Source organism: Ambystoma mexicanum, chromosome 1p (genome assembly GCF_040938575.1).
Source record: "Ambystoma mexicanum isolate Mex_15411 chromosome 1p, UKY_AmexF1_1, whole genome shotgun sequence".
Taxonomy (NCBI): domain Eukaryota; kingdom Metazoa; phylum Chordata; class Amphibia; order Caudata; family Ambystomatidae; genus Ambystoma; species Ambystoma mexicanum.
Genome location: NC_090921.1, coordinates 92,565,251 through 92,580,511, shown reverse-complemented (window position 1 = coordinate 92,580,511; position 15,261 = coordinate 92,565,251). Strand labels below are relative to the sequence as shown.

Below are 15,261 nucleotides of genomic sequence, written 5' to 3'. Positions count from 1 at the left end.
GCAAGGACTGGCTCGGTGGGTCTCGTTGATGATTGCGTTTTGCCACTCCAAGGCCGGAAGGCCGCTGCAAGGGCATCCTAGAGCCCATTCTACAAGATCAACGTCCTCTTCAGCAGCATTATGGGCAGGAATTCCGCTAACGGACATATGCCAGGCTGCGGCATGGTCTGTTCCCCACACGTTTACCCGCCATTACTGCCTTGCGAGGCAGCATGCGGACGAGGTGCAGATGGGAAGAGCAGTCCTGCGCCATCTGTTTCAATAAGGTAAGCTCTGCACTGTGGAGAGTTTTTTCTACCTGTTGGTAACCGTATGCTTTATGGAGGTACAGGTATATGGGTAAACTTATTTCTTGTGTACCTATGCATTATGTATTTTTTGTGGATGTATGTTGCATTGCATTCTCACCGCCGTCTTCCAGTTTACTGCTATACAATCTATTCTAAGCATGTGAATCCATGAAAGATCCAATGCTGGAGAAGGGAATAGTTTCTTACCTGTAACTCCATTTCTCCAGCATTGGTATCTTTCATGGATTCAGATGCGCCCGCCAGCCTCCCCAGGATGCAATGTATATGCTTGATAGGTTTAACCCTTCCTACTTTGGAGGGGCCGAAATCTGAAGGGAGCCGCGGGGGCGGGCCTTTTATACCGCGACGTCCTACGGGGCATGCGTATGCGGGTCCCAAAAGGACGTAGATAGGACACAAAAGTGTCAGAAGTTTTCCTATAGGAAAAGGCTATATATATGTACCGAGGGGTCCCAGTCTGACGACGGGCAATATTCTAAGCATGTGAATCCATGAAAGATACCAATGCTGGAGAAATGGAGTTACAGGTAAGAAACTATTCCCTATCACAACGAGGCACAGCGGGATTCACAGGATTTCTGGCCCACACACAAAGCAGGGACAGGTTAAGCCAAAGCTCTGGTCTTGCAGTCCAGGAAAAGACCACGCCCTACAAAAGGTTCTTTAGCACCAGGTTCTTTAGCGCCATGCTAAGAAGCCTAAGGTTTGATGTGGTGCAGGCAAAGCAGTATTTGATGTCATTATCACTCCATTTGCCATCATGGAGGGAGATTTCAATGGACCCCTTTTTTGGCAATGCAATGCAAAGCAGATACAGGATACCCATTCCAGTACCCCACCTCCACCTACTCCCCCTCAACAGTTTTAATCAAACTCGTTGAGGTGCTTTGGAAGTTTCTGAAGTTGGATGCCATAGAGCAGATCAACCTAGAAACACCACTGGTGTGTTCCTTTTCTAATTTCTTTGCCTTGTGTGTGGGGTCAGAAATGTGAGACGGACAACTTTGTGAACGTTTTTCAAAAGATTACATTTTTATTAACTCAAAAAGGTTGGATAAATGCCTCACTATTCCTACCCTGATGAGGATTTCACTGCCTAAATAAACTAAAGGAAAACACTCTAAGAAAAAGGTTTCTGCCCTTCCCACTTATATACTCAATAAATCAATAAGGAAATAAGTTCTGATGCTTTCTCTGTGTGATCTGGGACTCACGCAGAAATGGGAGACTGTCTCCGGACGACACCCTGGCCAGTGGAATGAACACTAGTCAGTGGAACAGCCAGCCTGTCAGGAAAAACTCCAAGGGGTGAAAAAACCTGATTGATGTAACTGGACGGCAGCAATGTAGAAATGCTGCTCCAGACAGAGGGAAGGAAGTCCAATATAGCAAGGCGGCAACTAAAATACAAAACGGTAGCCTAATGGTATCGAGAGACAGAAGCCAGAGGAAGCAAGGAAGGTAAGGCTGAATCGGTGAGTCTGAAATGAATAGAAAGGAGGGTAAGGCAGCTGGAAAAGGTACGGGCAGCACAGGAGGAACGATCGGGACGAAAACAAAATGGGGACTGAAGGAAACAGGAGAAACACCGAAGTTCAGGGCAGGAACGAGGAGAAGCGCCAAGCTAAGAATACCTTAGCCTTGATACTCCCTGAGCCCGTTCCAGGAACATCTGAAATTGGATGCGGCAACATAACCACACTGCAAAGCAGTAGCAGAGCGCCATGTTAGTACTTTAGAAGCCACAAGAGAGGTAGAGAATAAGGGCTCCATCTTGGAACGGTGTCTCAGTGCAGCAAAACCATACGGATGTCCCCATTTCACCCAAATAGACTAGTGCCTGAGTAGTCTAGTCATGAGACACACACGCTCAGTTATTTCCTTTTGGCTTAGGCAACCCTGATAGTTTAACAATGACCTGCACGCGAGCCCGTTCTGACTTTGGCAATGATTCACTCCTGCAGATATTGCCCCTTTGTGTGGTTGGCTTTTAGGACAACCCACTATTTAACAGTCCCTTCCTTCAGATGGAATCTTGGCAGTCTCTAAATGCCAACTAATTTGGTTTATATCAGCTTGGTATTCGTCACAATCATCAACTTGTTTTATATGTTCGGTATTCAAAAAGACAACTGGATTCAAGCAACGGGCCGTTACTGATCGCTTCGGGGTCATAATAGAATAGTGAACTCACCGGATTTGGTGTGCGCATCTGTTGGCCTCGCTGCGGCCAGTTCGTCTGCTTCAGCCTCCTACGCGGTCCGGCCTTCTCTTCTGCACGGCTTCACATGTCCCGCCGCGGCTACTTTCAGAGCCCTTGATGCTCTCCCAGCGATCCAGTGCTCGCCTGCCACCTCTGACTGATTCACAGTGGGGAATATCACAAAAAGGGATGTTTTCCACTGCGTGACCTCTGCAACTGAAACCTCCCGAGTGATCCGTGCTCGCCTGCTACCACTGAACGCTTCAAAATGGGGAAAGTCACAAAGAGGTGCGCTTTCCACTGCTGAAATCTCCAGCTCGTAGAGCTTCTCAGGACTGGTATCAATTTCTCTCGCCACTCTGGTCTTGGTGTCCTGGGTCTTCCACGACTTCTTCCTCTGCTGCTTCGTGGAGACTACAATACTACTTCCACTTGGTCTAATGGCCTGCACCTGAGGGGGCCTTTTATGCTTCTCAGCCATCCTCAGGTGTGGCTCATTAACTTGGGCTGCACTGTGCAACCTTGTGCCTCTGCAGCCCTCTTATTCGTCCCAGTACTCTGGGAATTCTGGGACTTGAAGTCTGTAGCACAAAAGTCTGTTTTGACAATAATAATTCCCCCACCAAGTTCCTTTTTCTCCTTAAGCATATTCTTTAAAGTATCACAAGGATAGAAAGATATATCTGGTTTTACAGAGGATGGAGGTTTTTCCAGTTTCAGATAGGTCGTTTTTAAAGACCTCTTTGCATGCCCTTCCTGAGACTCGCAGTATTTCTTATCTCTGGGAGTGTTACAATTTCTGTAAGAGCTTTTCTTACACTTAACACATGACCAGTTATAATTATCTTCACTTGCATTGTTATAATTAACTTTAGAGAGTACCCGTTGTCTTTGGCAGCATGCCATTACATGTACTGGCATTAATGATATTCCCTTTCTGGAGGTAGACAAGTACCGCCTTTCATCCCAGGTGATCCTCCTGGCTAACACCGCCCCCAGGGTCAGAACCGGGAAGTGTTTGCCTTTCCCTGACCATCTGAGAGGATACTTTTGTCCTCGGATTTTTGTGAGGACTCCCTAGGATTCATCACACTTGCCCATAAAGGACAAGCTGGATGGCGGACCATCCCCGGTTGTCTAATCTGGTTTATAGTCATAATGTCGAAACAAAAATGTCGACAAACAAAAATGTCGAAATTTTTTTTTCGAATACAATAATGTCGACATCCTATACTTATAATGTAAAAAGTCATTTTTTAGAAAAAAAAATGTCGACAAAAAAATGTCACTTAGAGCTATCAACACCTCACCCAACACCCCCCTGCCACCCCCCCACCACCACCCTCCCATCCCTCATACTCAACACATTCTAATTATATATTTATTTATTTATTTATTTTTTCAATAAATAAATAACCAAAAAGAGTATCATTTACTATTGGGGGGGTCCCCCCCAACACCCCCTCACCCAACAACACCCCCCTGCCACCCCGCCCCTCACCCCCCCCCCCCAACCACCCTCTCACCCCTCATACTCAACACATTCAAATTATATATTTATTTATTTATTTATTTTTTCAATAAATAAATAACCAAAAAGAGTTTAATTTACTATGGGGGGGTCCCCCCCAAACCCCCCTCACCCAACACCCCCCTGCCACCCCCCCCCAACCACCGTCTCACCCTCATTCTCAGCACATAGTAATTATATATTTATTTATTTATTTATTAATTCAATAATTAAATAAATAAAAAGAGTATCATTTACTATGGGGATGTCCCCCCCAACCCCTCTCACCCAAGACCCCCTGCCACCCCCCCACACCCCTCATACTCAACACATCTTAGTTATAAATATTTATTTATTTATTCATACAATAAATACAAAATTTCGAAAAAATATGGAAAAAATGTTGACATTATTGTTTGTCGACATTATTTTTTTCGACATTTATTTTTCGACATTTTGACTGTCGACATTTTGACTGTCGACATTATGACTGCCCACCGTCTAATCTCAGTATCTTTCTTGCACTGAAAAAGGTTCAAGATTGTCTCCCCAGGCCAGATTCTAATCTCTCTTGTTTAAGTTCATTGGCATCGGCCCACAAACTCATGGATGCATATACCAATTTGGGGCAACACAGGACGTTCCCACGCTTTTGCATACTGAACAAGCACTATCAGTACAAGGTTCTACCTTTCAGCCTGGTCTTTACGAACGTAATAGACGCACTTATTTCTAACCTGCATCAGCAGAGGATACATATATACCCGTACTTGGATGACTGGCTAATATGGTTTACAACTCCTAGTCAGGAGTTAGGTCATTGCGGTGCAAAGTCCATTTTACTTTTGCACTGGGCCTATCAATTGGGTAATGTCTACCCCGATACTAATACAGAAGATACAATACATCAGTGTTGTTTGGCCCTGTTCGGTGGGTAGGTCTTACCGTCCTGCCAACAGAATTACATACATTCTCTCTTTAAGCAATAGTTTCTGAATAATATGTGCCTTTCGACATGGAAATGTCTGCGTTTTCTTCGCCTCATGTATTCTGGTAGAACCTTATGAGAGACTTCACATGATGCAGATCAAACTACACTTGTCAAATTGGTCACACAAGTGCAATAGGACCTAATAGGCATGCCATTGTAAATTCTCCCATAAAAGCGATAGCGGATCAAGAGGGAAAACCACATACAGAGGGTTCCATTCTCATCTGCGCCTCCAACAGAGACCTTGCACCACACGTGCTTGCTGGAGCTGAAGTCCCCTCTAATGTTTTTGTTGCATTGGAAATGTGGACCTGGTGTCTTCAGTTTTGCATCTTTCCCTTTGTAGCCCAATTGGCAAGAGAGAAATGTCATGGTAGAGGCCTTGAGCAGAGGAGACCTGCACCACATAAGTTGGCGTTGCATGTGGAGGTTCTGACTCCTATATTTCAAGCTTGGGGGACTCTGATGCTAGTCCTCTTCCTGGCTCAGTCCAACAGAAAGTGCACCCTGTATGCTTCCTAGAAAGGAGAGGGCCATTGCTCGCTCGGGGCCATGCTGCTGGGACAGAGTTCCTGCAGGCAGAGTTAGCGTTTTAATCATCTGCAACTCTGTTTCCAAACTTATAAATTGTATCCCTTAGTTTGGTGGCACGTAAATCTTTAAATATAAGCCAAGTCCGGTTGTGGCATGGCGACTACTAAGAGCACACAATTATTCAGCCACATCAATTTGATGTCACTCTAGTGTCGGCTCTGTGAGCAAGACAGCAGCTATGACAACACAGATGTGCATTAGTTTCTGGTCTGACTACATCCCATATGTAACAATAGGCAAGATTTTGCCCGTTTGATTCTCCTGCAGGAAGGGTAACACCTTCTCTCAGTGCACAGGAACTTCCCTTAGGTGGTGTCTTGGGATCCGGTGCCTCAAAGGCAGCACTGACATAACAAGGTCAGTCTCATACTACTGCTGGTTTAGTTGTAGCATGGGACAGAGAAGGCTGTTAAGCCATTAACAATCCTACTGAACAGTAGTAATCTATCACAGTATGCCTCACCACAGAGGTACTATACAATTAGAGGGGAGGAACACAGGTCAACTGCCCCACTTCAAACAGATAACCCTAATGTTTGAGGGTCCAGGATCAAGGGTTAATATTCTTTATGCGCGAGAACCTGGGCAAAACAATCACCCAGTAATGTGTGTGGGGCATATTCAAACATCAACCTCTGTGCCAGTACCAAACTCTGATGTGTAGTGACTAACTTTCAGAAACTTTCGTTCCTGGAAGCTCTGGGATAAATGGAGACAGAGGAAGACCAGTTGCTCCAACCTTTTCTCAGCAAGAACAACACTTCCTAGATGGCTGCCACATTGTTACACCATGGAAAAGCAGGATTCCAGGTCTAGTGTCATTACAACCTTATCCGCCTCACTGGTCTTTCCTATATTAGGAACCTACACAGGCAGCTCCTGGAGTCGCTATTGCTCTACAGCCTTTAGTGGACATGATGCCCCTCGGTCCGCTCTTCGGACCTACTGACGGGTATTGCCTGCATCTCGCAACACACGCTGCTTGTGTCTACAAATGCAGCCTCTTTTCACCCACTAACATGATGTGCGTTCCTTATCCCTTTACGACTTACTCCGTTTCCTTCTCCTTTTGACTCCTTCCCATCTCGTTTCTCTGTTCTATCCCTTTTCCTGTTGGGCTCTGAGCCTTCTCCACCTCACCGTGTTCAAGCACTCCTCGCTTCTTGCCGCCATTAAACCAGTGAAGGATTCCGCGCTTCTCGCTACACTGGCTCCAACGCGCATTGTCTTTAGCCCTGCGCGCTCCTCGAACTAGACACTTCCTTGTTCCATCTTTTATCTACTCTGCATTCGGCAAGCCTGTAACTCTGCTGCGCACTTCTCGCACAAGATATGTTCCCACTTTGCTTGCTCTGAGAGCTCCTCTCTTTGTGACTTGCCACGTTTGTTTTCAATACTGCTGGTACACAGAGAATTCTGTGTCCCTCGCATTCCCCTAGCTGCACTCCTCGCATTGCCCTAGCTGCGCTCCTCACTATTCCAGGAAGTGATCTGCCTACCCAACACTCTCCTTGCCTGCTGTGGGTGCTTCAGCCTCATCACCTTGAGATTCTCTTCTTCCTCACTGTGAAAAATCCCAGAATCAAGGAGAAAAAAACGGCGTTCCAACACCAAAGCCCCGACAATACATGCACAATTCCACCTCCTCTTACAGTGGTGAATTCAGATATACCATATGGGTATATGTACTTTTAGAAGATGAACACCCGTGCCCCCAAACCACTGAGACTAGGAGGCTGACTCCAGATGAAAGAAGAATGAAGTTTTGAAACCCAAATAATGCTCCTTCCTTTGTTTCCATAGATATAATCAACTATGTTAAGAGAAGGACTAGGATATGGGTTGTTAGTTGAAGGAGTTAGTAGTAGACGCCGCAGCTCCAGTGGAGGTGGTATTCGGGAACACCAGACTAATTGGAGAGACCGAGGAAGAAGGAGGCGCATTGAAACCAGCTTGTCAGGCAGGCAAAGTGTGGAAAACTGGCGCTTAAAGACAAGTGGTGCCCATGCTCTAGAGAGAGAGAGATGGACACAAGAGCACAAAGCAGGGGATGAGTGCAACCCACAGAGGGCTGGAGAAAAGCCAAGGGAAGCTGCTGGGAAGCTGTGAGATGTCCCGTGGAGACAGCGACTCAGCAAAGCTGCAGGAGAGACTTCCGTGGAGTCTTAGGCAAGGGAGCAAGTACTCTGAAGACGTGACCCTCCACCTGAAAAGGTCGAGTGAATACCCCGTCTCCCCCCCCTCCCCTAAATGGGTGTATGCTCGTTCTGCTGGGAAGTGTCGAGGCAGAAATATCACATAGCAGAGGGACCGGGCCTGCGGCTGTATCACAAGAGAATGCAGTATGATATTTTATTTATAGAGCGCCTATACACAAATGTTTCAAGGTGCAACGAGTCAAGGGGGGAACAAGGGAGAACAAGACAGCGATCTTACGAGGCCAAGGGGCATTGAGATCATTTAAGTGCAGGGGAGAGGGAAGGGGCAAATGAGAAGGGGATGAGGAGAAGTGCAAGAAATAGGATCAAGACATACGAACAGGTGGCAGTGCAGGGTTAAGTGCAAACAACAAGTGTTGGATTATTGCGGGTAGGGGGACTGTAGGGAAGCAGATACAGCCCTCAAGTGCAGGGTTGCCAGGAGGCAGTGCAAGTGTGCAACTGAAAATGCACGGACCTGGGTCCGTAATTCAGAAGGTAGCCAGGTAACCAGTGCAATATCAGACATGAGATCGGCAGGGAAGTCGAGAAAAAAGAAGGCAGAAGCAAAGAGAAAAGTCTTGTGCTGCTTCCTGAACCAGAGATGGTTCTGCTCAAGTTTCAGAGAGTCCAGGAGGCTGTTCCAGTGGGAGGCACCGGCCGAAGAGAGAAATCTGCCCCCAACTTGTTGCTTAGAAAAGTGACTGCCAATTTTCAACATTTGCACAGCGGAGTGCAAAAGAAAAGCAATTGCGTTCCGGCCTGCAAATTGAGCAAACGCTGCCTGCCATGTGCACATTGGAGGCAGTGTTTACAAAGGATTGTTATGGAGTCTTTCAGCTTTTTGCTGGCTTAAAAGGCAGACTACAGGGGAAGTGTAAGGAACTCATGGTGGCAACAGTAAAAACAGACACAAGAGATCACAGTTGAAAGGTGTTTATTGAACAATAAATGCAGCGAGGAAAAATGCCTAATCTAAGCTAAATCTAAGATGGCAGCACGCATCAACCATCAAATGAAAAATAAGGCAGTCCTAGTGGCGTTTTGTCAAAATAAAAAGGGCCTGTACTAAGAAAAACCTATTGCCAATTCCTTACAACTAAATAACAGAAAGAGTGTGGGATAGGGTATCCATAAAAAAAGTGTTCTCAAATCATAAGTCAGGATGTGATTGCCAGGGATCTCCCTTCCCCACGTTTTTTAGCACTGGTCAAGGTGGCAATTTGGGGCACAGCACACGCTCAAGCCTTCCCAGCATGTGCTGACAGTTCCGTTCCAGCTATCAGGTTCTTCAATTGTATAGTCTCTTTTTTTATTAAAAGTTTCTTGGCCTTGAGGCCTGATGCATCCAACAAACAAACACAAAGTTATTTTCCACAGTTCACGTTGAGTGATGGCTTCACCCCTGGGTCCCCTTCTTCCGTTCGCCAACCAGTCACGTATTGTATTCAACCAATAAATTTGTCCAGTTTCTTTCTCAATGAACTTTGGGTGATGACTTCTCACCCCTGGATCTCCCTTGATCGGGCTCGGACCCACTTGATATTCGCCTCCCTCCTTTGGGTTCACTATGGCTTTTATTGAACTTTGGTTGATCACTTCTCATCCTTCTGGTTACCATACCTCCACTGGGTTCACTTTTGCCAACTTTACGAAACACAGTTCATTGCTGATTTCACCATGCAGGATTCATTTCCCTTCTTCAAAATCATTTGTCGGGCAAAGACTTTCGACGGTACAGAGGATTTTACAAGAGCCCTGTATGACCACTTTGACCTATTTTCGCCTCTTCTCAATGCCTTCTGGTTATGGTACGCTCTACCTTCGGTTAATCGCCCAGAGTTTTCTGCGTGAGCACCCACGTGGTGCCGGACGCCTCTGTTGCAGGCTTTCCCCCATTCTCAAAAGTTCCTTTAAGCTTTGCAAAGTTCAAATGAGCTGTTTGCCACTTTTCGTTCAAGCCCAGTTTCTTATCGCCTTCCCCTCAACTCGCCGGCTGTGATGAACTGCTTGCTTTTCTTATGCTTCAAGTCGAGGTTGGTACCACAGAGGCCAGCATCTCTCCCGGACTTGGCTATCAGCGGTGGAGGGTCTCGTGTACCATCGACATCTGCTGCAACACACGACAGCCTTTGTTCGCAGTATTAAGTTTCCATCTGCGGAGGTTTCATAGACCTTGATAGGAAAGGGCAAGGTTACTTCTCCCCTTGTCGCCCTCTCAGTATTTGCTGTCTTTTGCCTCCTCTTGAACTGCTGTGCTGAGTTAGCTCTCACGCTGTGCGGTCTGCTGTGCTCTAGTGCTCCACCTTTTATCCCTGTGGGAAGGGAAAGGGAAGGGCAGTCAGGTGTGTGTGATTCTGGTCAATTGCCTGACTTTGCCTGACCCTTGTATTGGGACATGTCATGTAAACTGCTCAGGTGTTGGTCCGTTGTCTTCCGTGTTGTGCGAATTTGTGTGTCGGAAAAGGGGGGGGGGAGTTTTGGAATATCCTATGTGGTAGGAAGGGGATAAGATGTTGAAAGAAGGGGGATACCGAGTCTCACCCATAGTTGTCCCACCCCCAAGAACCCCTCATCCAGGTCATCCTACCTCACTGGTCCAACCCCAGGAACTGGATCCAATAGCGATGGCTGTGTCCTGGCCACCTGGATGACAGATCCCCGGGGACTAGCTAGGGAGGCTCCTCCAGGTTTATCACAGAAGCCACAGCATTTGCTCCAGTATGAAAATACATGCCGGTGTAAATGTGTCGAGTATCTGTATGCGGAGAGGAAGGTGGAGGCAGAATCGCAAGTTACGATCAAACCCCTCCTCTCCGCCATACAAATGAATAAAAATGAGCTGCACCGTTACTTGAATGCATGAAAGTCCTGCACAGGATTTTTATGCATTTGATTAACGGTACAGCTCATAGAAAATGAGCTCCTATGTTGTAAAATATGAGGGGGGGGCAGAAACGTCCACATACTTTGAACGTTTCGAAGAGCAGGCTTATGAAAATTTGTGAGGGCGAATGATACTGAGTGTGCAGAAATTTAAGAGGCCCTGAATCCACACAGAACGAACATATGTTTTTAGAACTGATTGATGAGTGGATCATAGAGCTGAGGAGTTGAGTTGCTGGGAATACCTTGGAAGTGGGCAGAAAGATTACAGTTATCTGGGTTGACAATGAAAGCTATATTTGCCTGCCTGATTGCTGTTCCCTCATTCCAGTTATTCATTTCTTCGGTTTCTCATGCAGGTATTTTTTGCCTCCGTCCGATCTGGTGGAAGCAGTCAAGTCTACTTCATGACGTTGAACCGGAATTGCATCATGAACTGGTGATGATGTGAAGGAACAAATAATGTGCGACACACTGGATATCTCAGAGAGGTGCTCATCGCTTTCCGAAGGATCAGAAAAGAGGGGAAATTAATAAAACCAACAATAAAAGATGCCTCAAGCATAATTTTCTGAAGCTTGCTATTACTGGAGCCTGCTGGGAAGTGATGTCATGCCTACAGCTTTTGTGGTCATGTGACTGTTACCCATCATGCTTTTTATAATGTTACGGAGCTGTGCCTGCTTTTTTTTCTTCTCTCTATCTCTTTCCCGCTCTTGATTGGTGGAGGACAATCAGTAACTTGAAGAAAACTTTTATCGATTTTAAATCAAAAAGAAAAATGACTGAGGACCCTTCTATCCACCTCCAGCCCTCTCCCACCATCCCCAGTCTTTGAAGGATTGGAAAATGGGGAAAAGACTGGAGTGGGCATGCCTGATGAGTACAACTGCACTTTTATTGTATGCATAACAGAAAAGGATTTTTCCAAACTGCTTTTCTCCTTCCTCGGGAGGTGGAAATGGACGATCATCAGTGCTGGAGGTTTGAAATGAGACCAAAACAGGACAAGGTACTTATGCACTTTATAAATAATCAGAGACCCTGTAACCCAAAGTCACAAAAATGGATCTAAGATTTGCCCAACATAGTGGCAAAACAACCAACTTACTATGTCTGCTTCCTAGACCACACTACTGCCATCCCTGGCTCCCACAAACATACTTCTCTTTTACATTTCTGATTCTCAAGGCTTTTAAACATCCCAAATAGCCTACATTGCAAGCCTTTGCCATGCCTTATCTTTTCCACACATCTTGAGCTGTTTATGAAGTTGGATTTTCATCTTCCTTCCAATCATCTTCATAAGACTCTTACTAGTGTGACTCTTTCCTACGGTCTCCCCAACTCCTCTGCTTTCACTGGGGCCCTTAACACCATCATTAAGTTCATCTCATCCACCATGCACTCTCAGTTCACTCTATGGACACTTTCACTCATCTCTTCTAAGAGCTAATTTAGCATTCTCACCTTTCCAACCACAAAAATAAAATAGCACACTAGCACCCTTACCCCTTTTAGCCTGCAACGCTGCACCTCTTCCCCTTTACTTAAACTCACATCACAACATTGCCTTGTGATTTGCAAGACCTGCTTGCCATCACAAACATATGCTGACAGGGCCAGCATCTATCTGGTCTCCTATTTTCTTAGATTCAAGGAGTGTAGGCTTGTTCAGATGATCGTGTTTTTTGTGTCCAGAACTTCCCTCCCAAGTTCATTAAAAAAAAGGTTGAGCGGAGCACTGAAATATACTTTTGTTGACATAAGCTCTTGAGCATTTGTAGGAAACCAGTGTACGGCTGTTAAGCTTCATCTGCGTAGCTCTCAGAATACCTGACTTAATGAATACATTAAAGTATTCAAGTAGATGAGCTCAGCACGAGCGTCAGTGACCAGATAGAGCAGTGGGGTGCTTCCCTCATTGCTGAGCCTGAGTATTAGTGCCCAGAAGATGTTGGTGAATGTTGAAGAGCAAAGCAGGGGAATCTGATCCTGTGAGCTGTGGGAATCTGGTCCCGATGATGGGTGTTGGGACTGCATCACCAGGCAGGGAACATGTGGATTGGGGTGATTCAGTGATGTGGAGGAATGCAGTGGGGTAGGAGGAGGCCAGTAGGGTTACCTTTTAAAGGAAGGAACGTTCTCATGCAGGAAGTGGCCATGGTAGAGCGAGAAGGCTCTGAGATGAAAATGAACCCTTGAACCTAAACATTAACTTGCAATTGAGTGACGAGAGTCCTTTAGTGGATGACCTTGTGATAGTAAAGAGCTAGTGTGCAACCCTCAGAATAAAACACATTATTTCAATTCAAACATTCCCCTAAATAGCAATGTTCATATATATTGCAATATGGAAGGGGATTCCATGATGGAGAGAAGGGAATTATATATTTGGTTTAGTGTTGCAGTGCTGCATTAAAGCTATGATTGCAAGCAAATGGCTATTTGGTTTTTCTTGAATTGGCAGGTGAGGCGTCCAGTGGGTCGGCCAGAACCTGGAGAGGGTGAGGTTGAGTGTTTGAAGGAGGCTAGAAAACAATGTTGCGTTGCAACCAATCTATTAATATTGAAAGTGAGGGTAGCCAGGTTATTTTGTAGCACCCTGGGTCAACCTGCCTAACCGCTCACAAACCTACAAGGCTAGTCTGCCCTGCATCCTCCCCAAAATTCTGTATAGCTGTTGTACCCCAGCTACTCTTATCGAGCTTTGACCTGGTTTAACCCCTCTACAGACCACCATAGATTCTTTGCTGCTCATCTTGCCCACTGTCACGTTCAACAGGATATTTAAAAATATATTAAAAAACCCAACAAAGAGAGGTCTTCCTTCGGCCAATTATTCTTATTTTTCTGGTAGCCTTGCCATACTTCCTCATTGCACATCCCACCCCACTCACAAATATGCTTCCCCTCTCCAGCACTGAGCGCAGTCTGTGGAAAGGATCCAGTTGGGGCTCTTGTTAGCAGACAATGGTGCAAAATTAGGAAAATAAAGATACAAAAAAAGGAGTGAATTCTTATTTTTATAACTGACAGATGCTGAATAGTTTGAACATAGATAGGAGGGTGACAGAGGCAGAGATATTTTATGTAGCAAATTGTAAAAATGAGAATTTGAACTAAGCTACAATGAAGATGACTTGGTCTTGTATGTATAATAAAGTTACAGTGTCTGCTCTACTCTGTGTTCCTTTTCTTCGGCTGTTGATCCATCTTTTGTGTCCTAGTATGGTAGACAAGATTCTGCAACTGTGAGTCAAGGAGATGCACGCGAGTTGTGATGGGGTGAAATCGGGTCATTGAGTTCCTGTCTTTATCCCCTCATTCTGCTGAACCTTATCAGTCATCTACACATGTCTGCAAACCCCTTTGATGACTTTTCAGAGAAATAATGTCGTTTTTGTAGTCCCTCCCACTCTGACTAGGGCAACGCTGTCTTCTTCTGTCACCCTGAGCCAAGACTTTCTTCAATCCAATCTTTCTTTCCTGGCCATAAGATTTACTGGGATAATGTGTTCCATTTGGTGTGCAGTCATCGTGAATTGTGTGTTTCCTAGAGGCTTCACTCTTGTTCGTCCAAACCCTGCTTACAGGCTCATATCATTTTACCCACAGTCACAAACCAATTTTATTTCCCATTCCATGAGTAAGGGATAGTTTATGTATCAGTTTCATGTGTTAATTCTAGTTTCCAATCGAGTCCCCAGCATACATGCTAACATTCTGGAGCACCTTGGAGGGAGGTGTGATGAACCAGGAATGAGGCGGACACAAAGGAGTCATGTGGATTGTTGTAGAATTGTATTCAAATAATAAAAGGGTTGGACAATGCCTTGCTGTACCTGCTCTAAAAGGTATTTCCCTACCTCAACCAAAACCAAGGGTCTGTCCGATGTCGAGATATCCCAAGCAAAATGCTCTGTGGCCCACACATAATAAAAGTAGCTCTAAGGCGCTAAGGGTAATGTCTTTGGCTTGAAAAGTGCACAAATGTTCAAGTTCAACAAAATAGAAGATTCCAACAAAAAGGTTTCCACTTGCTGTTCACAAGTCCTGGGAATGTCTCCCTTTCCCAGGTTTCTTTATAGCAAAAATAAAAGTTCTAAAATGTAATCAAATTCCTTAACTTCCTCTTCCTGATATTTGCAATTCACTCCACATACTTGCACAATCCCATGGTATAGGTCTTACTTAAGGTTTGTTTCACACAATTGACTTTGCCTGGTATACTCCCCTGCCAGGACTTTCCCACATAGTTCACTTGATTCACAATCCCAAGGGTATGGGTCTTCCTTAGGATTTACTTGATTTACAATTGTGGGTCTTAGACATATTTAATTGCAGGGTTCAGCCTTTGCCATACTTCTGATAACCAGCTAGTCAGCGACACTTTCTTAATCACATTTACTATCTCTGCAGCCCTTTCCCTTGCTGCTAGCAGTGAAGCGCCCCATCGTCCCACCTTTCCCAGCTGGGTTCACCAGTTATGTGTGGCCGTTCAGGCGTTCTTCGTGGGCTTCCATGGTCCCTGCAGCACTCCGGTCGATATGGAGAGCATCAGGGCC

General features: G+C 45.4%; 1 protein-coding gene across 8 annotated transcripts in view; it reads left to right on the top strand.

Moving 5' to 3' along the window:
- Window positions 1–13,876, top strand: part of MINK1 (misshapen like kinase 1) — a 2,066,166-nt gene extending 2,052,290 nt beyond the window's left edge. For all 8 annotated transcript variants that reach the window (XM_069644001.1, XM_069644014.1, XM_069644008.1 and 5 more), the window contains one exon: window positions 11,053–13,876. In XM_069644001.1, coding sequence (XP_069500102.1) covers window positions 11,053–11,136 — 84 coding nt within the window. In that variant the 3' untranslated portion in view covers window positions 11,137–13,876. The remainder of the gene's footprint in view (window positions 1–11,052) is intronic.
- Window positions 13,877–15,261: the final 1,385 nt, after the last annotated feature.